This window comes from Chelonoidis abingdonii, chromosome 9, assembly GCF_003597395.2.
Source record: "Chelonoidis abingdonii isolate Lonesome George chromosome 9, CheloAbing_2.0, whole genome shotgun sequence".
NCBI lineage: Eukaryota > Metazoa > Chordata > Testudines > Testudinidae > Chelonoidis > Chelonoidis abingdonii.
Window position 1 is genome coordinate 24,034,623 of NC_133777.1, and position 27,248 is coordinate 24,061,870.

General features: G+C 39.0%; 1 protein-coding gene across 1 annotated transcript in view; it reads left to right on the forward strand.

Annotated features, from left to right (window-relative positions):
* The window catches only part of GRIN2A (glutamate ionotropic receptor NMDA type subunit 2A), a 281,508-nt gene extending 256,916 nt beyond the window's left edge, over window positions 1–24,592 (forward strand). Inside the window, exons 12-13 of the mRNA XM_032794000.2 lie at window positions 17,678–17,916; window positions 22,536–24,592. Coding sequence (XP_032649891.1) covers window positions 17,678–17,916; window positions 22,536–24,308 — 2,012 coding nt within the window. The 3' untranslated portion in view covers window positions 24,309–24,592. The remainder of the gene's footprint in view (window positions 1–17,677; window positions 17,917–22,535) is intronic.
* The last annotated feature ends 2,656 nt before the right edge of the window (window positions 24,593–27,248 follow it).

The following is a 27,248-nucleotide window of genomic DNA, read 5'->3' on the forward strand; positions in this document are numbered from 1 at the left end:
CCTCCTATGTAAGAGAATAATTTGTTTTGCTAACAATTCAGTTTCTCTGTTGAAAATTAGTAACTAAAATTATGTGCATTTTTGGAAAAAATAGAGAAAAAGCTGACAAAGATGTTGAAAATATCTAGGCAAAACTCCTTTCTCCAAACACAGAAAATGCTATTGCATCTATATTTGCCTCTCTGTCTACAGTTATTATAAAAGAAGTATTTTCTCAGATCTAAAATAGGAGTGTGATGAGAGACAGTTAGCCTGTGTGTGCATGTATATTGGGGCGGGGAAGCTAGAGTTAAACGGCTTATCTCGTGTAATCATTTACCACAGATAGCCAGTTTATTGTGTCATGACAGGCACTACATATGCTGATGTGGATGAGGCAAAATAAGTAGAATTTTCTTGTAGCTACCATTTTTTTTTTTAAACCTGTGGATTGGTTTAGATTGTGAATACTCATGTCCAGAACCTTAGTTTTATTGGTTTAAAATAAAAGAAACGGTTAAAATAAGCTTTAAAACTTTTAAGAAATTTCTTCAATATGATTAATTTCCGATATTTCAACATGAAATAGACCATGGTATAAATAGTACTTGGCTGAATCCACGTCAATGATGCAATACCGGCTGTCTCTAGTAGTACACATTGATTGTCCCTACAGTGCTTAGAAACTAAGCACAAGTTTCATAAGTAAACCATGGAGAATATGAACAAATCTGCAATATTGCTTTATTGTTTTGTAGTTTAAGAGGATTTCTGGGCCACTCAGGGTTTCTGAAATGTGCAATTTCTGTTTTGAAGAACCTGGTTAAATTTGTAAAAATTCTTAAAGAATTGTTTGGTCACAACTTAAGAAGCATGGTGGTTAGTAACACATAGTTACAAGGAAAGAGGTCCAGCAATACCCACTTCCTGCAATAGGAGGACATAATTTGCATGATGTACACCACTCTACCCTAACGTATGTTACCTGCCCAGAGCTCTAGAAGAAGTTGAATTATCCATTCTACCAACGATCATATCTGCTATACCCTGCGAGACTATTTCTTCCTGTCTCCAAGTTTGGAGATAAGAAAATATATAATTTTAAGAAAAGGAAAATTGACAATTAGTATTAAGAATAACTCCCTGAGTGAAATCTCTGGTATTGAATTATGGCACATTGAAAATAAAATTGAACAAAGCACTAGAAAATGTAATGTAGGGAATAAGTCAACTGCGCTAGCAATGAGATGGGCTAAATGACACGATAGATGTACGCCCACTCTAATTTCAGTGGTTCTATCCATAATCTCTTTAGGTAAGACTTTGTATAACTCAGTTTTGAGCAATCAGAAAGAATGGACGCAGAGTCCAGAGAGGCAGATCATTCTGATATGTCACTGAACATCTTTGCTAAGTTGTCAAGTGAAATCAAAAAGTAAATGTTCGTGGTGATCTTAAGATAATTTTTCACAGGACACCTTCATCAGGCTTGGAATGAGGTTCTTTGGGTAAATACACAAACTATTGATTGATAAATACACAAACTATTGATTCATAAATACTTCACTCACTTGTGTAGGATTGACTCTTTAAAATTAAGCTTATGAAAGAGGTAATGCCAGATAATTATTCATTATCAACAAGAGATTGTGTATCTGTTGTTATTGAGGAATACCAGTGAATAATTATAAATCTAATGAGTGTGAGAAGCATAAGAAAAGAATTCCTAATGAGTTGTACAGGCATAATCTTTTGATCTGAATACTTTGTTAATAAGAAAACCTTTTGGATAGTTATAGCCAGACATTTTCATGGGAGCAAGTCGTTGTATCATTTATGTGCATATATAAACAAAGCTAGCATACATGCTACATGATTTTGTGTGCTTCTCTGATTTAGCCTTAACAATTAGATGGATTCCTGCACTGTATTTTGTATGTGTAATTTTTAAAGCCCAAAGGTGGCTTTAATTTTCTGTCACATTCCCCAATTTTGATTGCATTCAAACTAATGTGGCACTATGCTTGGGCACTATCCTCAACTTTCGTCATCAACACTGAACATGAAAGTCTAGCATGAATGTGGGGTTTACACTGCAGCTTTTTTCAGGGCCTTTCAACATGCACAGATTTTCTCTGTGACTCTCTGAATTATTTTGAGTCCCCCTTTTGTTAATAGAAACAGAAAAAGAAAAAGAGCTGATGCTCCCTGGTTACTAGGGCAGGTACAAGAAGGATGTGAGTTTGTGCTTACGGGTGGCCTGGACTGGATAAGCTGTATTAAACTACATGGGCAACATCCTGATTGTAGGAAGGGTTCCACTGGAATGACAAGTCATGCTGCCAAGAATCACCTCCTCTGGAAGTTCATCTCTGAATTATGGGTGGTAAGAAGGAAGTAGGATACTAGAGGACCAATTCCCTGTCCTAATAAGGAATTGGTGAAGGCAGCTGGATGACTGGACAGAGTTGGCAAGGCCAAGAGAAAGGATAAAAGATGAGAGTACCTACTTTGTTGTGGAGTCCCAAATGTTTCATCACGTAGGTTGCCCATATATCTATGGCTAGCCCTGTTTGTAGAAATAGAAAATGAATATTCATTTGTTAGGAACCATATCAGTTGTTATGGACCATTGAACCTTTTCTTAATCTACTTAGGTTGATATTTGTGTTTTCCCATTTATTAGACACAATGAATTAAGCATGCTTAACAATAGCAGATGTCCATTTTTTGTCTCAGTAGCCTCATTATCTGTGCACAGACTCCAGCCTGGTAATTAACAACTGCAGTTTTATTTAAAATAATTGACTATTTCAAGATATTCCCTAAAATGCAGTGCAGTTTGGTGCACAAAAGGGGCTCATTTTATTCATTAGAGGGCATGCTTACATTTATCTGCTACCCAGAAATAAAATGTCCCTTAACCTTAGTAGCGCTAAGTTTGTAAGCAATGGAAGAATTGGTATGCCTTTCTACGCTGCTGTTTGCTATCAACCAGCTCCATCCCTGGTAGGATTCTATTCCCCTAATAGCAGGGATCTGGTTACACAACAACCACTTTGATTTTCCTTACAAAATAGTTAATTTTACAGAGCTCAGTAAGGCAGTCTAACCAACCTATAAGTCAGCCCACTACCTTAGCAACAGTCAAGGAGAGCTGGACAAATAGCTGAGTTTTTTCCAGTGACAGTTTTGAAATAAACAAATACCAAATCACTTTGGGTTGAACTGAACCTGCAGTTTCCCAGTATTGTAGACGAATCAAAAAAAGTAAGAAAAAAAATTATTTGGGATCAAACTAACCTCTTTGTATTGACCCAGATGAAAAGTTTCATTTTGACTTAGGGCATGTTTAACAAAAAGAAAGGAAATGGTGGGCTAGATTCATGAAATAGAGTAAGGGGATATGGGATTGGTGATTCCCTGAACCCAGTAGTTAGGGTGCTCCCCTGGTATGTGGGAGACCCAGGTTGAATCCTCTCTCTGGAGCAGTGACTTGTATCCAAGTCTTGCTCTCCCTTTCTGTAAGCAGTCTCATCACCAGGCTATTGGATATGCTGGAGTGGGGTCTCTCTCAATCTCTTCCATTTAAGCTGTTCCTCTTTGCTTAAAATGTTTGAATACCATTGGGTCACAAAGACTGAGAATGACTCTGTAGTTAGGGAAGTCATCTATATTCAAATCCCTGACCCTTGGTCTCCCATAGCCCAGGTCAATGTCCTAATCACTAGGCTATTGGGAGTTTGTGTTTAGAGCAAAAGCATATTTAGGCCTGATAGAAACCTGCTGTGATTAAGAGTTGCATAGCTTAGGATATGTATGAAAATTCAGAATAATCATGTTTGTGGAAATAACAAAAGATAATTGATCTATAAAGAGAGTAAAGACTGGTTTGAGTTAGCACCTAAACTTGTAGTGATAGGGTTGGAGAACTGATATGAAAATGAGAAACTAATACGTATGTGTGAGAAAAGATAGTCAAAGTTATAAACAGCCTAATGAAGGGAAGCTGAAGCTGTGAATTTTCTTGTACTTGAGGTGTCTGTGTGAGACCCTCTGAATACACTTCCCACTTGTGAATAAATGATCATGCTTGCTAGTGTCTTGTCTTAATAAAGATTTGGTGAGTGATGAATTTCACTCCAATGGGGGGCACCTCCTCCTCTGTGGTTTTGCACCTAAATCCCCTTGCGAATCTAACCTGAAAAATTGAAATGGACTCTTTCAACTTTCCTGGGTTTTTTTTTCTCTTTCTGTTTAGACCAAAACAATTAACAGAAATTGACACGTTCATTTTGATCAGTCCACTCTGCATTTTTCAGTGGGGAAAAGGTCTGCTGAAAAAATTTCCCAGCTGTACTCACAGGTTGTTTTTTTTCTTTTTTTTCTATTGATTTTCGGTATAATCAGTTAGGCTAAGCTGCCTGCAACTGTATTTACGTACATAGATTGCATAACTCAGTAAGTCTTTAGTTGCTGGATTTTCAACCTCCTCACTAGGCCGTCTGAAAACTCAACCATCTGAAAACAAATCTACCCACCTTCTGCTCCAGTTTTGACTTTTTTTTTCCCACTGGTGACAAAACAGTAATTTTAGAAAATATGCAGCAAAATAGTTCAAAGTTTGCAGCATAATTTCTGAATCCTTTTATAGCTCCAGGGGTGGGGCTGGGAGCAGAACCACTGCCAGCTGGCAGATTTGTGAGGAGGCATTTCCTTGGCTGAGGGACAAATGCTTAGAGCAGTACGGGGATCAGGACAGCTTGAGTGATGGGTAACATGAGGATGTTGTAAAGAGAAGAAGCAGAGAGCCGCTGGACAAGTGAGGATAGGAACACTAGGAGAGAAGAGAGAGAAAATGGCAGAAACTGGTAAGATGTGAGGGAATAGGAAGGCAGTTAAGAAGAGACAGGCAGACAATGGCAGAAGATAGAGGGTATCAGTAGAGAAGGAGCTGGAGAACAGGATGCGTGGCTGGGCGTAAGATGTGTGTGGAAAATGGATTGGAGAACTACTAGCTGGGCTGCCTAGGTGGAACCTCAGCTGTATGCCAGGCATTTGAGAAGGGGAGGAGGCTACTATGTTAGCTGGTGTTAAGAAAGATCAATTGAGTGAGGATCTGGGAAGAGGCCTCCTGGAGAGCAACTGTTCTTTAAAGATTGGCTGACATGGCAGTGTTAAGGTTTTGACCCTTAGAGCTGTAGCCTTTGAAACAAACTAATCGAAGAAAACATTTTTTTTTGCTCAGATTTCCCCACAGTCATTAGCCTGCTAACAAATTCTTCCAAATTTTGGTTAATTTTCCGTGGGCTTTAGAGCAACTTTATATATTGACTGAGAATCTCCATGAGTAAGTGTGTGTTTCCCACCCCATCGGGGAAAATGCAACTGTAGAAAAAAGACTTCTCATTAAATCTCTCGAAGAAAAGCTCTAACCTACTTCTTTTTCTGGTATGTATTTGCATAATTCTTCCAAACTGATATTTCAATTATAATACATTGTGACTCATGCTGTACATTAAGGGGCCAGAAAAAAATGTATTGTGATTAAAAGTACATATTTACAGTGAGTGCTGCTTAGGCAGAACACATCCGCATTCCCAGTGATTTTCTGTTTATATATTTAGTGTCCTCCTTAAGCAGTGGGTGGAACAAATGTGACCGGAGAGTGTGAGTGGATATGTGGGGGTGTGTGTGTAGCTGAACAGGATGAGTGAGAATGTAATGTTGGAAATCGTGCTTAGCTATTCTGGTTTTATTCATCCTTGAATAACAGGGCCACTCAGACTCTAGTCAATAGCTCACAATAAGTTCATAGCTATTACTCAGTCCTTTTGTTCTTTTTAGATTTTTAACAACTCAGCATTGATCCATAGATGACATATATGTCATATGATTTTGGGGGTGCTGGGGAAAGAAACTCAGAATTCTTAAATTCAGTTGTTGCAGATTGTGTGTGTGTAATGTATTGCATACAACATATTGTACATGCTGTGTAACTAGATTAAGTTGATACTTATGGGTTCTAAGAACCAAGCATGAATGACTATTGACAGTGATGCCCCAATTAGAGGTTTCTGACTGGAATGGAAACACCATATTTTACCTCTATGCAGTGTTGTTGCCACCATGCTGGTCCCAGGATATTAGAGAGACAAGGTGGATGAAGTAATATCTTTTATTGGACCAACTTCTATGTGTGTGAGAGAAGCTGTTGAGCTTACACAGAGCACTTCTTCAGGACCTGAAGTTACTAAATACGCACCTTCATGTCCTGAAGAAGTGCTCTGTGTAAGTTTGAGAACTTCTCTTTCTTACCAACAGAAGTTGGTCCAATAACCAGTATTACCTCACCCACCTTGTGTCTCTAAAATTTTATCTGATCATTCTAGAAACATAATTTGGTTTGTGCAGGTTTTCATTCATGTATCACTCTGGAGCTTCAAGCTGCAGTCACTGACTTAACAGTTGCTGAAGTTGTTGAGAATCTTTAGATTCTTCTTATTAGTAGCCCATTTCTGTTTCTAGCTTCTCTTGCTCTGTGGCCTCCTCTTTCAGGGAGGATTGGTCAGGCCCTTAGATGACCCTGAGGAAGTGTTGGAACCAAAGATTCTGCCAAGTTTAACAGATAAAACAGAACTCTAAAATATTTAAATTACATCCTGTGCAACCCCATTAATTTCAAGGGTTTATACAGCTGAATTCAGAGTCTCTGAAGTGAATGTTTTCAATGTGGAAATCCTGGGAGTTTTGTGTGTGTTTGCTGCAAAAGGTGTGGAAAGCTAGAGAAATTCTCAATCTCCTAAAACACTGAGAATGGAATTAAATCAGTGGAAACAGGCATCACTGTGCATTCCTCTGGCAAATGTCGTGAATAACCTGCCTGAGTGCTATGATGCCATCTATTGTTTGTTTATCATTCTGCCTCACCACCCCACTGGAGGTTCATGGCAAAGCAAGACCTTGTGGCAGGTGATGCATTTGAAAGTGCTAGAGAGCCAGCAGTGCTGCAAAGAAATGAGGCACCATTCAGAATGAGATTAGGGTACACCACAATAAGTTTTGTTTTGATTTCTAGGCTGGCTGCAATCTGCCTCTGTCTGGTTGCTGAGACTTGTACCTCCTCGGTGTCAAGGAGTTGGTAGCCCTGTGGAAACTCACACAAATAATGCAGACCCACCAAGAGCTTAGATAGGGACAGCTGCAGAACAGGCAGTGGAACAGCATGGGAGGCAGGGAATTAATTTTTCCAAATTTTATTTCCCCAGCAACAATCCACCTTGCAGGGGGCAGGGTTTTGGGTGAAAGGAAGAGGATTAGCCCTCCACTCCACTGCAGACTTTTTCTTCCCCAGGGTAGGTCTGCTGCAGTGTGACCCATATGCTTGCATTGCAGCATTTAGTAGTGTAAATAAGGGATGGAATAGTGAGTTCTTGGTTTTTGTTTTGGGGAAATCAGGGCAGGGGGTTGGGTGCAGGAGGGGTGTAGGGTGCGGCAGGGGCTCAGGGCAGTGGGTTGGCATGCGGGGTGCAGGAGGGGTTGGGGGTGAGGGCTCCAGCCCGGCACCACTTACCTTGGGTGGCAGCGACGCCAGTGGGGCTAAGGCTGGCTCCCCTCCTGCCCTGGCCCTGCGCCACTCCCAGAAGCAGCTGGTACCACATCCCTGTGGCCCGTGTGCGGGGAAGAGGGGCAGAGGGCTCTCCGTGCTGTCCTGGCCTGCAAGTACTGCCCCCAAAGCTCCCATTGGTCGCGGTTCCCCATTCCCAGCCAATGAGAGCTGCGGGGGACAGTGCCTCCCACAGGGGCCGCAGGGGCATGATGCCAGCCACTTCCAGGAGGGGCGCAGGGCTAGGACAGGCAGGGAGCCTGCCTTAGCCCCACTGCGTCACGGAGCTGGCAATCCTGTGGGCCCTATGCAAAGCACTGATGAGTCGGATCCGGCCTGCGGGCCGTAGTTTGCCCACTCCTTTACTCTAGTTGCTGTGTAGACATACCATATCTTCTTTCCCTACTGTAAGGAGCTGGCATATCCTGCAGAAGTTTTGGGCACCATTCCACATAGACAGAGAAGGGTAAGGAGGACATAAAACTGACTTCCTGTTTCTTTATGTTTAAGAGTAATGATATGGATTAAAATTAAGGAATGAAATTGTTCCTGGGGACATGTGTAGAACGCTTTGTTGTGGGACCACACTGGCTGGAAGCAGAAACATTCTGCTGCCAGTGCTGTCTGTGGCAAGAGTTCTAAGACCTGAGATCCCTTTGTGATTTAACTCAGTCTCTTTTCTCCACTATTTTTCCTTAGTGGCTTAATTTAATCCTGTGGTGGCCCAAAGGAGGCACCTCTAGGATAACCCTCGGCTGGGCTCATGATACAAATTTGTTGATGCAGAGTGTCTGCACTCAAGAAGGGAGAATACACTCAGACTCAACTTTCAGCAGCTACAGCCTCTGTCCCAGTTCTGGGATTCTTCAGAACCAAATAGGCAACCATTTCAGTTAGCACCTCCATCACCTAATGAAGGTGTTCCTCAATCTGGAGTTTCCCTAGTTGCAATTCCATGCGCTACAAAAGCCACATCTGATTGCTGTGTCCAGTAGACTGATGAGAACTGAGGCTAAATCTGATGTTTTGAGTAGAGCTGTGCAAATAACTGATTTTTGGTTATTTAAAAAAAATTGTTTTGGTCAATCTGAAAATGAAACTTTTTGTGAAATGAAAATTCAACAGGAAGATTCATTTTGGATCAAATGAAACAGTTCATTTAGATTTCAAGTGCTTTAAAAAATTGAAATAAAATTGAAGGAATTCTTTAAATGAGAATGTTTTGATTCATAAAATCAAATTTTCAAAATGTTTCAGTGTTGCTGCATGGTAGAAAATGTTTCAGATGAAAGATTTTGCTCAGCTCTCATTTCAATGAAAATTCAATGATTTAAATGTTGGATTGAAACTGAATTGGGTTAATTTGCTGTTGATCGGTTTCAGAAAAAGTAGAAGGAGATTATCTTTACACTAGTCTCAGAATTCTATTTGACTCCACTCTTGATGAGAATTTTGGCTTTCCACTTAAAATATTGACGGTTCCATTTTATTTCCATCAAGGAGCAAGAAAGTGAGCCAGTTCCTGATACAGAAATTATTCATGCTTGTATGCTCTCTACTGCGATTTTTTTAGGATAAATGAGGCAGGGCTCCATAGCCCTCATTCAATGCTTACGTCATTGTGCAAAATGTTGCATTCAAGGAACATTCACAGTGCAGCCTTTATCCTTTTTATCATTGCCAATAAGCACTTGTAAACCTAGGCCATGTGCATTGTGAATAGGGAAATGGTGATTTTCTAAAAGCACTTATCAATCAGGACTTTTCCCCGCTGACTTTCACTTTTGTATCCACACCTAGCTATTTCACCACTAACCATTAAAATAAATCAGTATGTTTTTAAAAAATCACCTTTGACCAGGACAGGAAAATTTGAGCCAGCAAAGGTAGAGATTCCAGTTAATCAGTTCTATCACTTATGCATTTTACTGTATCTGTGGAAAATGTGGTTTTATTAGTCTTTTTTGTCTTCTGTATTTCTTTGATCAGTAGCCTCTGTAGTTTCCCATGATGTTGTTATACACATGGGGAATAGACCACATTGGGGGCTGAGATACAGAGCTAGAATCTGAGGTTCAGGTTTTAGGCTACAATTTCTGATTTAGGTTTGAAGTTCTAAAATATTGTCTTGTGCTAAAATCTTGTCTTCTTTTCAATAAGATTTTGGTCCCAAATGGTTGAAATTTTATAAGATCTATTCTTGTGAGCTTTCTGACGACTTGGGTTACATCCAAATTCAGTCTTACCAGTCTGTGTCTGACACAAACCCAAAATCTTAGGGGTGGGTTTGAATCCAACCTCTTCAGTGAAGTTTGTGGAGGGAATTCAGTTGTCAGATTTAGTTTCCAGCTCATGGCAAATAGTCTGTGGTGAAAAATCATAAATAAAAGGTTTTACAAAGATTAAATAACTTACTGTAGAAATATTTGGCCAGCGTTCTGATATGATTTCATTACTAATCATTTTTTGAACCTAGGATACACTTAAGTGATTCAGAATACACACCCTAATTCTCAGAAAACATCCCAATGATTAGAAATTGTCTAGTGCTCATGCAAAGCAGCTCAGCTATGCTGGGCAATACCTGGTGGTGCTTCAAAATGAAACTGCTTTCTACTTTTTGTAATCAAAATGAGTGGGACAACTATAAAATGTCTTAACTGAGTACTGTGCTAGTTTAACTAATGGAAGTTTAGTAGTGTTTATGAAAGATGACTGAAATGAACATAAGTCTAGCTGTGAGGAAAATAAAACTACTTGACTGTCTTACTCTGGTCCATTTTCAGACTCTTGTTGGGTCTTTTCTGAAATTAAATTGCAAGGGCTTTAGTGCAGAGACAGGGTTTGCCTACAGCATTTGTTTCTATGAAACCTTTCACAGTGGGGCTTTGATCCGGATTTGAGCCTTAGAGCACTAACGCAATAGAAATAACAATATACGTTTAATACTTCATAAGGCGATTTTACACAATCATAAATGTTTCTCTTTTTCTTTTGGTTAATCCTTGGTTGATCACGGCCTCATTTACTTTACTGTGTGTTTTGCACACCCTTATTTCTTACTGATGGGTATTTTGATGGCATCTTGACATGTGTTTCTCATCTGATGAAATAATTCCATCAGCTGTTTTTTCCTCTGATAACTGTCTGTGGGCCCCTTTCCTCACTTTTCGTCCCTACTCTGAGCTGTATCAGCTTTCCTACCCATGTGTGTTACATTTCTCTGCAGTGAGTGATTTGGTTGCACTACTTAGGCACATGCTATGCTTTTGGAGGAAAAGGGGCATTAAAACCCCAGCCACCATTCTGGACTGCTGTACATAAGTGCATAGGCACAGCTGAAGGATTCCCACATATCCTCTCCCGACAGAATCATTCAATAGCTACCAAGCAGGTTAAAAACATAGGAGCAGGGCTTCCTATAGATGCAGGGGTGGGCAGAAGAAGAAAGCCAAGACAAGGTACCAAGGATTCTTCCTTTTTCTCATCCCATTCCCCTCCCAGGAAGAAGATGCCCAGGAAGTACTCAAACATCAATAAATCAGCAGAGCATTCCTTTCTCTGAATGGAATAGTATGACCAATTTGGAAGTTAATTTTTGTACAAACGATTAGCAATGGAAGTTTTAATGCCTTTCTTTTTGGTCTCAGATAGAATTACAAAAGCTTGGGCTTGCCTATTTGCAACCTGTTTTTAACTAGGGAGAAGTTTGGGCCGTTAATGAGGAACTGTTTTAATTAAGGTTGAGGAAAGCATCATACATTTACTAAAAAGTTGTAACTTCTTTTCTTGTTGAAAAAAGCCAAGGATTTTATCATTATTTTTATATAAAAATTGTGAGGAAAATGAGTAAGTAGTATATTAGTTTTTGATAACTATCATATGCATCTGCATTTATCTGTGTGGTAGTATCCTACCTGAATATCCAGAGTTGAAACAAAGGATGCTGTCAAGAGGGAATCAAGAGGAAATAAAACAATGACACCTGTGGTAAATAGTGTCAGAGGGGCTGGGATAACCATGTTTGATCATCAGTTGGGACGAGGCTATATCCTTGGCTCCTTCCAGGCTAGAATGGTTTACTTTTCCCAGGGCTGAGCCTAGGATCCAAAGGACCATTGCAACATCCCAGAAAAGGGAAGTAGTTGATGAGTTGCCATGGGATACTCATGGCATGTCAGTGAGAACTGATAGACATTCTTGGAGACAGAGAGAGAGGCTGCATCACAGCAGATAGCTTCTCTCAATCCAGAGATGGAGGTACCTGCATTAGGTGAAATGTGCCAAAGCTTGTAGGCAAAGGTTAATGGTTGGGTGATGGGAAATATGTATATAGATCTTTGTTATTTTACCCTTTGCTCTGCAAGCTTTGAACCTTCAGGGAAATGAATAAATGGCACGTTTTGAAGAAACTGTTTTTGAGTCAGCCACTGTCACAAGTCCCCAGGGTGAAAGGGCTCACAGGTGCCAAATCCTGTTGACGTGTGAGAGGAGATCAGACCCAGAGTGGTTGAATGACATAGTTCTGCCCTGAGAGAGGTGCCGTTAACAAGGCTTATTCCTGAGAGGAGCTAAAAGGGGTCCAAAATGCAGTTCAACCTGTGCCCATGATACACCACAAATAGGTTCAAAGTGCTGGTGAGACAGCTAGTGTTTCACTATTTAATACAAAGCTGGCATCATTAGAATGAGGTTAGCAGTGCCACCCAGCTCATGACAGAGTGACCGTCTCATGATCCAGGGAACCAAGTGTCATGAGAACTTTTAAAAACTGAAAAGAGAGGTACTGAGTGGCTTACTGATAAATCTAACACAGAAGCACTTAGAGGACTTCTTATAAGCACTTAGAGGACTTCCCTTGTATTTCTAGTTCACTGGCAGGGTAGTTCATGCATAAGAGAAACAGATGTTGGGGAACCTTTGATGTGCCCATTCAGGGTCATAATAAAAGAGATAGTGAATCACAAGGGAACTCAAGCTGTTTTCGAGAGTTCAGTCAGGATCAAGCAGCTCACATGCCACACCATGTGGCACTAAAATATAAGCAGTAAATGTCACGCTAGTATTTACGCCTGTGTCTGATACAGTGAGATCTGCATGGCCTCCTATGACTGTTGGTTTGGCAGCTTTGCTTGAAATGGTTCTTATGGGTAATTACTTTGTGTTAGATTTTGCTTCCAGTAAAACCAGTACAAACCAGGAATAACTCCACTGAAATTATTGACGTTATTCCCCTTATGCACTGAGGTAACTGAGATCACAATCTAGCTCTTTGGACCTTATTCTGATTTCACTGTGAGGTGCAGATGCTCAGCAGCTGTAAGGTTTCAGCCTTTAAAAATATCTACTTGCACTATTCTCCGTGCTATGGGTGAGTCAGGTTTCTATAAATACAGAAGGGTAGAAATTAACATACCACCTACTGCAGTGACTTTCTATTTATTTGTAATTTTTACCAAATAGACATGCAGTGAGTCTGTTAAAGTTGAAAAAAATATTGCTATTATCCTTTTTGTAAATCTGTTCAGAACTGTTTTATTTTCTAGTCCTGTTTTTTTCTTCATGTTCTTTGATTCTGAAACTTTTACTACTCCATAAGCCTTTTAATCCTATCTACATATGGCGTATGAAGACTAAATCAATAACAGTATGGTCATTCCTGCTGACAAGTTTCTGATATTAAAACAAAAAACCTTAAAAAAATTGAATTATAAATTATAAGTAACTTGAGACCAATCAGCAGACTGTGGTTCAGGCTCCAGCTGCATTGATGCCAGACTTCACAGATGCCTGGGGTTTTTTTATATACAGTACATTGAGTTTACTTTCACAGGTTTCCAAGAACCTCCTGATGCTATATTATCACAGTTCTCCCCAAACTTGTTACCTCGTGCCCCCCACACCCTTATTAGGGCCTCCCTCCTCCCTGGAGCCAGGGTCGGGAGTAGGGCCACAGCTCTGGGAGCGGGGGACATGGTCTGGAGCAAGGAGGCTACAGCTGGGGGTGGGGGAGAGGCTGGGAGCCGAGCCTAGGTCAGGGTCACGGGGCCGGGGCCAGGAGTGGAGCAGTCTGGCACTCCCTCCCCATATCCTGTGGGGGCTGATCTGGGCCCCCTGAACATTCCTAAGCACGTGCTGGGGGGGGGGCACACACCACAGTTTGGGGACCTCTGCACTACCAGCTTTAGCCGACTAACCAGACCTATGTACACAGGGAGAGCATATGGACACTTCTAATTCTTTACCTGTAGCTACATGCATATGCCAAGACTGTTCATTACCCATGGCCACTTCCAGCTCAGGGTACTGAAGGATCCGAAAAGACAGTATCTTTATCCTGAACCAAAATTAAGACCACCCCCAAACTTCAGTGTTTTGAATTCAAACTCACCTAGTGTTGCAAATAGTTTCTTTCTCCATAATGATCTAACCCAACCCCTGTGATCCAAAATTTGGGATATTTGATATCTGGATTCCAGAATTATGGCTTGGCTCATCTCTATATATGTTAACATACATAAATTGCAAATGTTCATAAATGGGAAAACATTAAATGATATATGTCCTCACAGTACCTTGCACAGATGAAAGTAATTGTCATAAAATTTCACAATAAATTGTTATGAGATAGTTGTCAATGAATATAAAATTGTAAGGCTGAGCTTGTACAAAACTTTACTCAAACTTGATCGTAATTGACTAACAAATTGTAAGTGCTTCATATACCAAATAAATCTATGTGAACGAATCAAACAAACCGCACACATCTAAATAATATAAACATAATATATATTAAGCTAAACCCTGACTTGTAGCAGTCTGATCTATACTCAGTCTAACAACGTCCTTTCATTTGTATGTCAACTTAGCGTTTAACAAAATTCCAAAGCATGTGCCCTATATAGTTTCAAAATGAGGTACATTGTTGTGGAGTGTATATATTAGGTGTCTGCTGGAAGTGATTGCACTCTTAACCAGGAATAAGGAGAGGTTTATTACAACAGCCCTGCTTGCACCATTGCGAAACGCTTTGTTCCTTGTAAGTTGCTAGGGCACTGTCATAGCTCAGTTTAAAAAATCCTGGGTTCTTTCTGTGCTGTCATTTTTTTCAAAAGGTTATTGGCTTATCACTAGTTATTTTAGGTGTATATACCGAAGGAAAGGAAATGCAAAATACACAATAATAAAAAAGAGAGTTAAATCCCTCCAGGATATTTGTTGTGAATTGTGAAAGAGCACAGCAGCCAAACCGAGCTGACATCTGACAGTCTTGGGAGATGCGGATTTTACTGTGGAAAGCAGTGCTGGCTGATTGTCAGAACCTTGGATGGTAACACACATGTAGGCAGTATTACACTTTCTCTGGACTTTCATTTTTCTTTTCTTGAGTCTTTGTGTGTTTTATTGGGAGATCTTAGGGAGGACTATAAATGGGGAGGCAAAGCAACATCTCATTGAGGCTCTAATGTTGTTAGGATACAAACCAAAGAATAGTAATCCAAAATTTTAAGGTAAGGGAGTGCATATAAGCACCCTGAGCACAGGCAATAATTCTATAATTGTGATGAATGAATTTTAGAGTTTATTGTCCCACTTAAAAATGTGATTTTTAAAGACAATTTAGAACTTTTTTTCCGTGTGGTGTTGTTCTGAGGTCTTGAAGAGTAAGCACTGTAATTTTCATGAGGATACACTATTCTTCATGCATAGAGGCTGAATCTCTGCTTTAAATGTAAAACTCAACTCAGGGTATGTTTACACTGCATTCAGGGCTAGCTCACTCGGGTACTGTACTAGCCTGCCCAGAACCAAGGACAATTACTCAGACGGGTAGCCTGTGCTGAAACGCACGCCACTGCAGCTTCACTGTTCCGGTACCTGAGTTAGGTAAATTAACAATAGCTTGGAGAGGTCTATGCAAACTGTCATCACAATCCATGATTGCAGTGTAGACATACCCTAAGAAGCCACAACTGGTTCCTCTGACTTAGGAACTTGTAAAATGCTCATCACTGAAGTATGTACAGAACCTTTCTCTTCTGCCCTGGTATTTAGTTCCCACTTGTCTCTACTCTAGCCCTCATAGTCCAGTTATTTGTGGCCATCAATTTGTCTGTCTGCCCTTGGACTCTATATGCTGTGAACTATTCTTACATGCCAGCTCAGTGGCGTTCCAGTTTGATATGTGGGTAACTAAGATGTAAATGCATCTTCTTTGCAGCTCACACCAACCCTCTTCTTGATTACAGGGCTTGAAGCACCTTCTGGTGTTTCTCAGATTAGGAAGATCCCACCTTCTATATTACAGAGCTCATTGGCAAGGGAGGAGTAGTAATACAAATAATGTATTGTGTACTAAATTGTGAAGTAGTTGAAGCTAGCTAACACGATACTTCTCTGTAGGTCCCATTTCATTCTTGATCATTATTGCCAGAAGCAGACAACTCATGTCATTACAAAAGAAATTAGAATTATGCCACTGCATATCTCTGGGAAGTCTCTCTTATTGAAGAAAATAGAATCAAAATGCATTTTGCATGTAATGCTTCCATAGAGGATGTTTCAAGAGTAGTCACATTGTACAATATAAAAACCTTTCCAGAAGCAATTTCATTAGTTCTCCCGTGTGCTTGCAGACAGATCTAAACAAAATGTGGGGTTAAAAAGGAATAGAAACTATTTCTGCTGTTCAGGGAACATAAATAATGAGTTTAGAGAGAAACAGTTGCACTGAACATTTTGCCAGCATTTCAGACTCTGAGCAATGTTATGAGGTCATTGCCCTTTGTCCTGCAAGCTTAGCCCCTTCTTAAAAGCCTGGAATAGTGTGACAAGTTAGTCAGTAGCTTTTCTGTGAAAACCTCACTGCTGCTGACATGCCTCTGGCTTGCTGAAAAGTAAGAGAAGGGAGATCCTGAAATATATCTGAGTCTCATACTGAGCCTCACTAGTCTTTTGCTTTGGTTCATGTAGTGATTACACCAGAGAGAAGAAAAAAATGGCAGGTGGGGAGCATGGATTGCCCCAAAGATGCTTTTTAAGTGATTTTTTTCTCACCAAATAAGGTAATATTCGAGAGAGAGAAGAATTGAGGAGATGATGATGGGAGAATTGAATGTTATAAGTACCTGAATTCTTGTCCACGCACAACGTACAACATAATTTAAATCATTTTTTATATATTGCTGGAAGAGCTCCATTCAGAGTTCTAGACCGTATAACACTTTTATTTGTTTGGATGAGTGTACTTAGTTTTGTGTATTTTAAATAACTACTTGCCCAACAAAGTCAGACTGTTCTGCACTAATTGTCTGCATATTGTGATAACAGTAATGATGAGGAACTCAAAGACCTGTAAACTGCAAACGCTTCAGCCTAAGAACCACCCAGCTATGGGAGATGATATATCCGTTTTGCTGGTATGACTGAGTAGTGAATTGCTTGACATCCCATGGCAAGGTTGTGGCAGACTTGGAAATAGAAGCCAGGAAGCCTGCATTCCAGTGCTGTTTCTGCCCACTAGATTACATTCCTTTTGACTAGTTCTATAGAGTACTGTCCTCCACTAGATACAGACATGGCAAAGAAACAAAACACGTGACTAGAGATCACCATAGATATCTATTTTTAAAACTCTACTTATTTGAACAAGTGACAATGGAAGTTAAAAATACCGAGAAATAAAACAGGATAGGGAGACTCTGTCAGATGTCCAAGAGCTCAATAGCTGAAAGTCTGTTTCCACAGAAAGAGAGATAATATATGAAACACAAAATGTCTGTTTTTGAAGACTGTGCCACATTCAGATGTTTTTCTCCTCTTCCCGAAAACCCGAGATAGAAAGGGTTAATCAAGTCTAGCTAACATTTGAAATCTGATGAAGTCACAACCCGAGGTACTGTGATCTGAAATCTATTAAAGTAATGTAGTCCTAAATTAGCAGATAAGAATAGATTCGTTTTATAAATGAGATATTACAGAGTGCTGTATTTTTAAAGATGGAATTACTCTATGTCCTAGATTTTCATTTTTGCAATATTCTATGAATGGTGGTTTTCAGATCCTAACTGTATTATTTCTTGTTTTCTCCAGGAGAGATGGAAGAATTGGAAACACTGTGGTTGACTGGTATTTGTCATAATGAGAAGAATGAAGTCATGAGCAGCCAGCTGGATATTGACAACATGGCAGGAGTATTTTACATGCTCGCAGCAGCTATGGCACTCAGCCTAATAACCTTTGTCTGGGAACATTTGTTTTACTGGAAACTTAGATTCTGCTTCACTGGGGTCTGCACAGATAGACCAGGACTGTTGTTCTCAATCAGTAGGGTTAGTATAAATATCGTAAACATCTTTTATCCAGTAGTTAATATAACAACTAATTTCTTAATACCACTAATCAATATCCTGTGAGGCAGGCATATTTTCTCTGATTTTATCCCCTTGCTGAATATCTGAAACATTTTTAAAACTTTAAGATGTTCCACTGGGCTTCTATTATAGGTGCATTTCATATGCACTCCTAGGGGTGTTTTGTTTTGTTTTTTCATTTGATTGCTGTGACTGCAAGCTGTCTGGTTGACTAGCACATGTCAGGATAGTCAATAAGCAAATACAGAAATCACAGGCTATTGATTCTTCATTAGGAAAAGGTTTAATGGAGAAATACAAGATTTACTCGTTAACAGGAATTGGCCTAATCATTGGAATGAAGCAATTTAAAAAAACCAGCTTTAATCAGATGATAAATATTAACGCTCAGTACTGTGCATTTCATAGAACTTGTGGGGTTCTAAGAGTGTTAAATAGTATAGAAGGTATTTCTAAGCTACATTTTCTTAATTAATTAGATTCCTTCAATAAACCCAGATTAGACACACAAAAGTGGAGTTTATTTATATGGTTAGAGATTAGGTCAATTTCTAAAGATAATTCTACCAATTAAAAAGTGAATTTTTACATCCAAATAAATGATTGTAGAAGTAAAAGCAGGAAATGTGTTTAGTCTTACTCTTTTTGACAAACGAGTGTTTTTTTTATGCATCAAACATTAAATAGCTGACGGACTCTGCAATTTTTTTAATGTAGCCAAAGTGAATAGAAAATCATGGCGATATGCCTAATTGCCCCAAAACATGTTGAGGCTACTCCCTAGAGTAAAGCCAAACTCTGTTGGGCCTGCAGCTAAAAGAAGTAGCATAGAGTAAATGTTGTGTCCTATTCTGTTAGTAAGGGATTTTGCCCTGTGATACCCTACATGGAAAGCTTACAGTTGTGGCCTATGAGTGTTAGCACCAAACTCAGTGATGTGGGCATTTTAAGGCTGAGATTCACAAGAGTGAGAGTAGCTAAAAAGAAGAGTTATTATTAACTTTGCAAAATTTAGGCGCTTTAAAGGGGAATTGGCACATTTCATCTTCAGTTGTATTTCCTTGGTGTTATAGGTTTGTTATGGCTATAATGTTCCGTTCATGTCATCTGTGAGTGAAAGACGAGGTTTTTGCTGTGACACAGCAATAATGATTTATTTTTGGAGGGAGGGAAGGGCTCCAGTGATTTCATTTACTTCATGAAACCATTGCATTAATAATATTTTGCAAACCTCTTCAGAATCCAAGGGGACTCCAAGCCAGTCATACTTCCCTTTGATGAGTCTGTAGTGTCTGCAAGGAGTTACTGATGTTCATTCAGGGTTTTCTTATCCTGGTTAATGCAAATGCTTTCTAGGAAGCCTGCTATCTCTCCTGTTCATTTCAATATTTTTCTGTCGTGTTCAGAAGACAGGCTTATTACATTCCCTTGAAATGTTAGTGTAATCCTGTAACAAAGGTCTTATGTTTTTGCAACCAAAGAGCTGCTCTGTTTTTACAGCATATTGTAAATCTGCCTGTTATTTTCCCTTATTTATGTTTGAAAGTTTCCCAACTACTTTGAAAAAGCTACTCCTTTCACAAACAAATTCACAGCTAATTCATCCTAAATGAGGACTTAAAATTTAGTAGAATCCTGCTACAGATGGGTAAACACATTTAAATTAAAATAAGAACGGACTTCAATCTTCACTCCAAAACTGAAACCAAATCCAATTTCAAAAGGTTAATTTAACATTTTAGAATATTTTATTTTTTCATGTTTGCAACACACCACGCTAATTCTGACTGGGACAGGAAACAACAGAGCTGAAATACCATGAGGGCTGACTTTTTCCATTTGACTGGAAGTGGGAAAATAGAATAATTTTCAAGCAAATGCCAGTTCTTGCTCAATTGTAGGCTAGTTTTATATACCAACAAGTGCAGGTATTTCAGATGAGCATCCAGACTTCTGGGTCCTCACTGACATTCTGTGATTTCCCCATTGATGGCTAGGTATTCTCTGTAGTTATCACCTTGTCAAAAGAGAAGGAGAGGAGAATGATGGATAGGGACTTTTAAACAAGTAAGAAAAGAACCATAAACCTAAAAGACACTATAAACAGGTAAGTTGCAAAAGAGCAAGACCATTCATCTTTGCTTTGTATGGATGTTACTATGGCTAAATTCTATTGCTATTGCTCATGTTTTGCTCAGGCAAAATACCCTCTGCAATCATGAGATTTTTTTTTCCCAAGTAAGGAGTGAATAAAACATTATTGACTAACCTGGGCATTTGACCCATTCACTTTGTTGGGACATTTGTCTGACTAATGACTAAGGAGTTTAGGATTTCAAAAGTCATTCTAGCAATACAATCCATACATCTTAACATGCTACGCAACTTCTAGAACTTCGCTTGGATTTTGTATTTATACTAAGTCATACCCAAATCCTTTATTGGCCTATTTATTTAGCATCAACTTTATAGTTCAATTTAGTATATGTCAGCAGTCTGTGAGGCCTTCTTCATGAACTAGGACATTCCATTGCTATTGCACAACTAACAGGCTGAAATAGGAGTAAGCAAAAATGAAAACTTTTTTATGCTAACAAGAATATTGGGGGGGAAAAACAGCTAATATGCATTATGTGCATTGTAATTATGCTATGTTCATAATTACTCCCTTTGCTGATAATAAGCAGCAAATTAAAAAACAACAGTATAAAGGTATCATACATAAAATGCATTTATATTATATTTACATTCAGTTTTCATAGATTCTAGGACTGGAAGGGACTTCGAGAGGTCATCGAGTCCAGTCCTCTGCCCTTATGGCAGGACCAAATACTGTCTAGACCATCCCTGATAGACATTTATCTAACCTACTCTTAAATATCTCCAGAGATGGAGATTCCACAACCTCCCTAGGCAATTTATTCCAGTGTTTAACTACCCTGACAGTTAGGAACTTTTTCCTAATGTCCAACCTAAATCTCCCTTGCTGCAGTTTAAGCCTATTGCTTCTTGTTCTATCATTAGAGGCTAAGGTGAACAAGTTTTCTCCCTCCTCCTGATGACACCCTTTTAGATACCTGAAAACTGCTATCATGTCCCCTCTCAGTCTTCTCTTTTCCAAACTAAATAAACCCAATTCTTTCAGCCTTCCTTCATAGGTCATGTTCTTTAGACCTTTAATCATTCTTGTTGCTCTTCTCTGGACCCTCTCCAATTTCTCCACATCTTTCTTGAAGTGCAGTGCCCAGAACTGGACACAATACTCCAGTTGAGGCCTAACCAGTGTAGAGTAGAGTGGAAGAATGACTTCTTGTGTCTTGCTCACAACACACCTGTTAATGCATCCCAGAATCATGTTTGTTTTTTTTGCAACAGCATCACACTGACTCATATTTAACTTGTGGTCCACTATAATCCCTAGATCCCTTTCTGCCGTACTCCTTCCTAGACAGTCTCTTCCCATTCTGTATGTGTGAAGCTGATTGTTCCTTCCTAAGCGGAGCACTTTGCATTTGTCTTTATTAAGACAAATGGCTGCCTTTTTTTGTTTTGGCTGCTTAGGATTTGCAGATCTTTACTGAATTTAATTTACAGAAATGTTTTATTGAACTTAATGTTTCAGTTGTCTGTGGACATCAGAAATTAACATTTCTCTTTGTTGTCATTGTTACAGTTGTCGAGATCTTGTAGGCATAACCCTTGTAACATCAAGTGGTGCCCCTCTACCCATGAGTACCTAGCTGTCACATCAATTACCCAGCAGAAAGTAAAGAATAGTAGTCAAGAAGACTATAAGAAATCTTCAGTGTTTTCACCAGGGAAGCCATGGCCACTAGAATTCAGACTCACTGCTGATGTTGCACTATATATTAACCCTTTGTAAACTGACTATTGTGAAATACCTGTTCCCAACATACTTAAATTAAGTATTACCCTGCTAAGTAAGTAGTTCCATTGATTTATATAGGATCACTCATGGAGCTAAGCAGTGTTCAGTGTTTGTGAGGGTAGCAGTCAGGCCAAAGTGTAATGATTTTCCTAGGATCTTGAATGGACAGGAGTTGCTGTGGCAAGAAGGAGGATGCTAGAAAAAGAGAAGGGTCAGAATTTATGATGGGCTGAAGTCCTTGTTTGTCCTGCCTTCATATTCCCACCAGGAAACCTTCTTGACATGCCCATAAGGTTAGGAGCAGCTGGTGGCTTGCATATGGCTGGAGGCAGAAAACTTTTTTTTTTTAATCTAGTGCTAACAGTATAAAAGTATAACATTCTCCTTTTTAATGCCTGAGGCCTATGGTGCCAAAGAATGATACAGTTTGGGGAAAATGTTTCGTTTGATTTTAGCAATGCTTTTCTTTTACTGTTACATGGATGAAATCAAGAAATATGTTACATCACTGTTTTATGTATGATTCTAGAAATATGCTGCAGGAGGAAGGCATGCCCTTCTGCTCTTTGTGCTCATTAAATAAGTGATGTCCAATTTAATTGTATTGCTAATAATGAAATACGTAAAATTACAGTGTTTAAAGTTTCCAGTTGGTGATATAATTTGTTTTATGTTACACTTATTACAGGGTATTTATAGCTGTATTCATGGAGTGCACATTGAGGAAAAGAAGAAATCGCCTGACTTTACTTTGACCAGCTCGCAAACCAACATGTTAAAATTACTACGAACAGCCAAAAATATGACCAATATTAATCCTTCAAGAATTAATTCTCCCAAAAGAACAGGTGATTTTATTCAAAGGGGTTCACTAATTATGGACATGGTCATGGATAAGGGGAATTTGATATTCTCTGAAAACAGATCCTTTCAGCCAAAGGACAACCTTTTTGGTGACAATATGAGTGAACTGCAAACATTTGTCAGCAACCGACACAAAGACAATCTTAACAACTATGTTTTCCAAGGGCAGCATCCTCTCACACTAAATGAATCAAATCCAAATACAGTGGAAGTTGCTGTTACAGCAGAAGCAAAAGGAAACTCCAGACCCAGGCAGCTTTGGAAGAAATCTGTGGAATCTTTACGTCAAGAATCGAATCGTCAGAGCCAAGGTTCACAGAGAGAAAATGGGTCAGAAGAAAATAGGCAGCATTCTGTGAAGGGTCAGAGATACCTTCCTGAAGAGATTGTCCATTCGGATGTATCAGAGACCTCAAGCAGAACCACTTGCCGTATGGAACCTGAAAACAATAATAAACACCACAAAACCAAGGACAATGTTAAAAAAAGATCAGTGGTGTCAAAATACCCAAAGGACTGTAGTGATGTGGAGCAGACATACCTGAAAGCCAAACAAAGCACTCCTCGGGATAAAATTTACACAATCGATGCTGACAAGCAGCCAGGTCTCCACCTGAACCCACCCCACTATATTGAAAATATTGTCCTTCCAGAGACTATTGAATTCCCTGCTGTTTACCAAGATCACAATGACAACTACAGGAAAGCAGAACATGGTAACAGGACTCCTTTGGATAATGAAGACAGTCTTCCAGATAATGACCAGTACAAACTTTATTCAAAGCACTACAGCTTAAAAGATAAAAATGCTTCCTCGGTTGAGGTGAATGATAGATACAGACAGAATTCCACCCATTGCAGGAGCTGTCTTTCCAATCTGCCCAGTTACACAGGCCATTATTCAAGCAGGTCTCCCTACAAATGTGATGCTTGCTTGCGGATGGGGAACCTATATGATATTGATGAAGATCAAATATTGCAGGAAGCAGCCAACTTGGAGCATCCTGAAGAAATGTATGAACATGACTGGGTTCAGAATAATGCAATCCAGCATCAGAAAAAGGATAAACTGAGGATCAGCAGGCAACACTCTTTTGACAACATCTTCGATAAGTGCAGGGACATAGATATTGGAAGACCTGCTCGCAGCATAAGCCTGAAAGAGAAAGAGAGGTTTCTAGACAGCAGCTCATATGCAAACACATTTCATGCACCCCCAAGCAAACTGTTGAGTAACAAGAGCTCACTTGTTACGCAAACTCTGGAGGACAGTAAGCGGAGCAAGTCTCTGTATCCTGGTCACTCTGCAGATAACCCTTTTCTGCACTCCTATCGTGATGACCAGCACTTAGTTTTTGGGCAAAGTCCTGCTGATCTTTACAAACAATCATTAGCAGCAAAAGCAAGGTCATCCATAAAGTCCACAGCGTCATACAGTTCCCGAGATGGCCGGGTCCATAATGATATGTACCTTTCAGAGCATGTTATGCCTTATGTTGCAAAGAAGAATGGTGTGTACTCAACTCCAAGAATTTTAAATTCCTGCAGCAATAGACGTGTGTATAAGAAAATGCCAAGTATTGAATCAGATGTTTAAGTTTTCCATTTACACTTTATCTATACGGAAACATAGTTGCCACCATCTTAGAGGCAAAGAGTGTATTCTTAAACAGTACTATGCTAAATGATAATATGCAAAACCCAAAGTGTACCCTCAGTACTTGAATAGGGAAGATGATATGACATCTTTTCAGATGTATCCTGGGTTTGTTGAAAAGTGGGAGGAAGCCATTTATATAAATGGAGGTTGAATTGAAGACCCCCAAGATACACAGGCACTGACTTTTATTTTTCACAGTGAGTGCTCCATCCCAACTCCACCCTCCCCCAAATGCCTGTTGACAGCTGTGGCTGGTGGGTGCTGAGCACCCCCTATTTTTTTTTCCACTGAGTTGGCACTAATGCCAAGATATGTTGGCAACTATGCTATTTTGTGTATTGATTATTTTACTATTTTAGTTATGCTAAATTCTGTTACTGAGCATCACTCAATGTATTTCTGTTATCAGGAATGTTTAATGGTTTTCTAATACTGGATAAGCAATATGGTATGCATGTAGTTTGACAGACAAAAAAAAGTTAAGAGCGCATTTGCACTGTAACTAAATACAGGCTTGTAAAAGAATAGAGTTAGACTTTCAAAGCTATATTTTAGTTTTATATTTGTATTCAAACAGTCAAAATAATTAAAAAGAAAAAAACTCAGGACCCTAAAATGGAATAAAAAACTGTGTTAGCACAAAAATGTTATGCTTATTCTAATCTCATAAAGATAAATGTGGAAAATATAGGCCCAAACTGTTATGTATCAAAAGGAAGACATATGGATATTGGTTAACGCTAGTGTACAAATGCTTTCATTATATTTCATAAGCACTTACAGTTACAAACTCAGTTACTAAAAAATTCTACACTTTCATTGTGCAGTCAAAAATAAGCTGCATAACCTAGAATATATATTTTTAGATATCAATATATGGATCTTAAATCTGTCAAGCTATGGACCTCATTATTTATCTTGAAGCCTAATACATATGTAAGTTTGCATTTGCCCCTTAATGGTCATTACTCAGGGCTGTATAGTATCTCTTTTATCCCTTCATTACAAAACAAAATAATAATGAAAACACTTGTAGTTCATTGTTCACAATGCCATAGTGGTGACTTTTAATTAATTGTATGTTAATATTATTACAGTTGTTAATATTGTATCAGACACCAACATATGTTTAATGTAATCAGTAAGGAATGCAATACCATTTTTGCGTATACCGTATTATGAAAGTTTAACACCTTTTTAGTGAATTCTTCCTTCTGGAATATCTTGCATATTTGTTGAACATCAGGCTAGTTTTTTAAACCTCTCTAACCCTTCATAAAGATTTAATGTATCCACACATAGTAATGTAGTGATAGCGAAACTAAAGGACAATATCTTTTTCATCACTCGTGAGGCATATGTTAAATAACCCATTGATGGTTCAAAGCCATTCACAAAGTATAGATGCATTCTTACACAACATTTGTTTCTGGGCTCACCAGATAATTTTACATATATACATTATACAATCTGCACTTCAGAAATATACACTACATTTTAACAAGGGGGAAAATGTATACCAAAATAATGTGTACAATGGAAGATGTTCAACAAACTATGCTCACCTATTCCCTGAACTATGCTGAGAGCTGTTCCATTTACTGTGCTGGGGGCAGATAGTTCAAATTTATATGAATGCAAGTTCCTTAAAGAGTTCATTGAAGAAGTGGCTGAATTGGAAAATGTTTTCTAGTGGGAAACAATGGAATTCAGTGGAGAAAGTCAATTGGACTGGAAAATGTAATCTTTGCAAAAATAACCTTAGCCTTTTTCAACCAAAGTGTCCAGAGCTCTCCCCTAAACCCTGACTCTCTGAAAGAGAAGTATCATGTTCATATCAGATAAAACTATAGTATCTACATGAAATAAGTACAACATACCAATTATTGTCATGAATTGTGATAGCATACTTCACAGCAGAGAAAGTATAGACAGCATTCTTGTGCTCTGCACATTTATAAAGTGTATTCAGAATAGAGGGCCAAAAGTAGGGATGAGACAAAATTTAGTCCTGATTACAGCTGCTTGAATTATTTCTTGAAAACAATTTAAGTAGATTTGAGCTTCATTTCAGTTAATGAATTGTCCAAAATGTCCTTTTTACAGATTTGTTGATGATGGTCGGTATTTTCAAATGTCCCAAAGGGAACTGGGCACTCAATCCTCATTGGAATTCAATGGAAATTGGGGGCCTAACTCCCTTCAGCTCCTTAGAAAATCTCAATTAAGATTATTAGCCCCAAATATGTTTATAAAAATCTGAGGTTTTTGCCAGCTGTTCATAATGAGTACTCCCTTGATAATTCTGTATTCAAATTTGGTCTTTGTTAGAGTGACCAGATGTCCCGTTTTTAAAAGGACAGTTCTGGTTTTGGGGAGTTTTTCTTATATAGGCACCTACTATCCCCCACCCCCATCCCGTTTTTTCACAGTTGCTATCTGGTAACCCTAGTCTTTGTAATAATCCATGAGTCACACAGTATGGTTTCCATTTGCTGATTAGATTACCTAACTTTTATGAGTAGGAGGCACACTGAGGTGTTGAATTTCTCAAAGAGATGCTGAGAGGAGCTCTTGAGGAAGAGAAACCTAGTCTGAGTTAAGCAGGGCTAGGAAATTCTAGGTCACCATCTTCTAGCTATTGTCCACTTTACTGTTGTGAAGCTTGACTGGCTCATCTGTTTCCTGGTTCCCCATTTCTCCTTGATGTAGTGGTAAGGTTTATCACCCTCTTGTGTGTATATGGATGCACTTGGATCACAAGAAGAGAAGTTCCACAGAGTAGTTGTCCCCCGAAACTTATCCCTTCCACCTTAGTATCTCAGCACACTGCAGGCACCTTACTTCCTATTTTAGGACTGGAATATGTTATGTCTC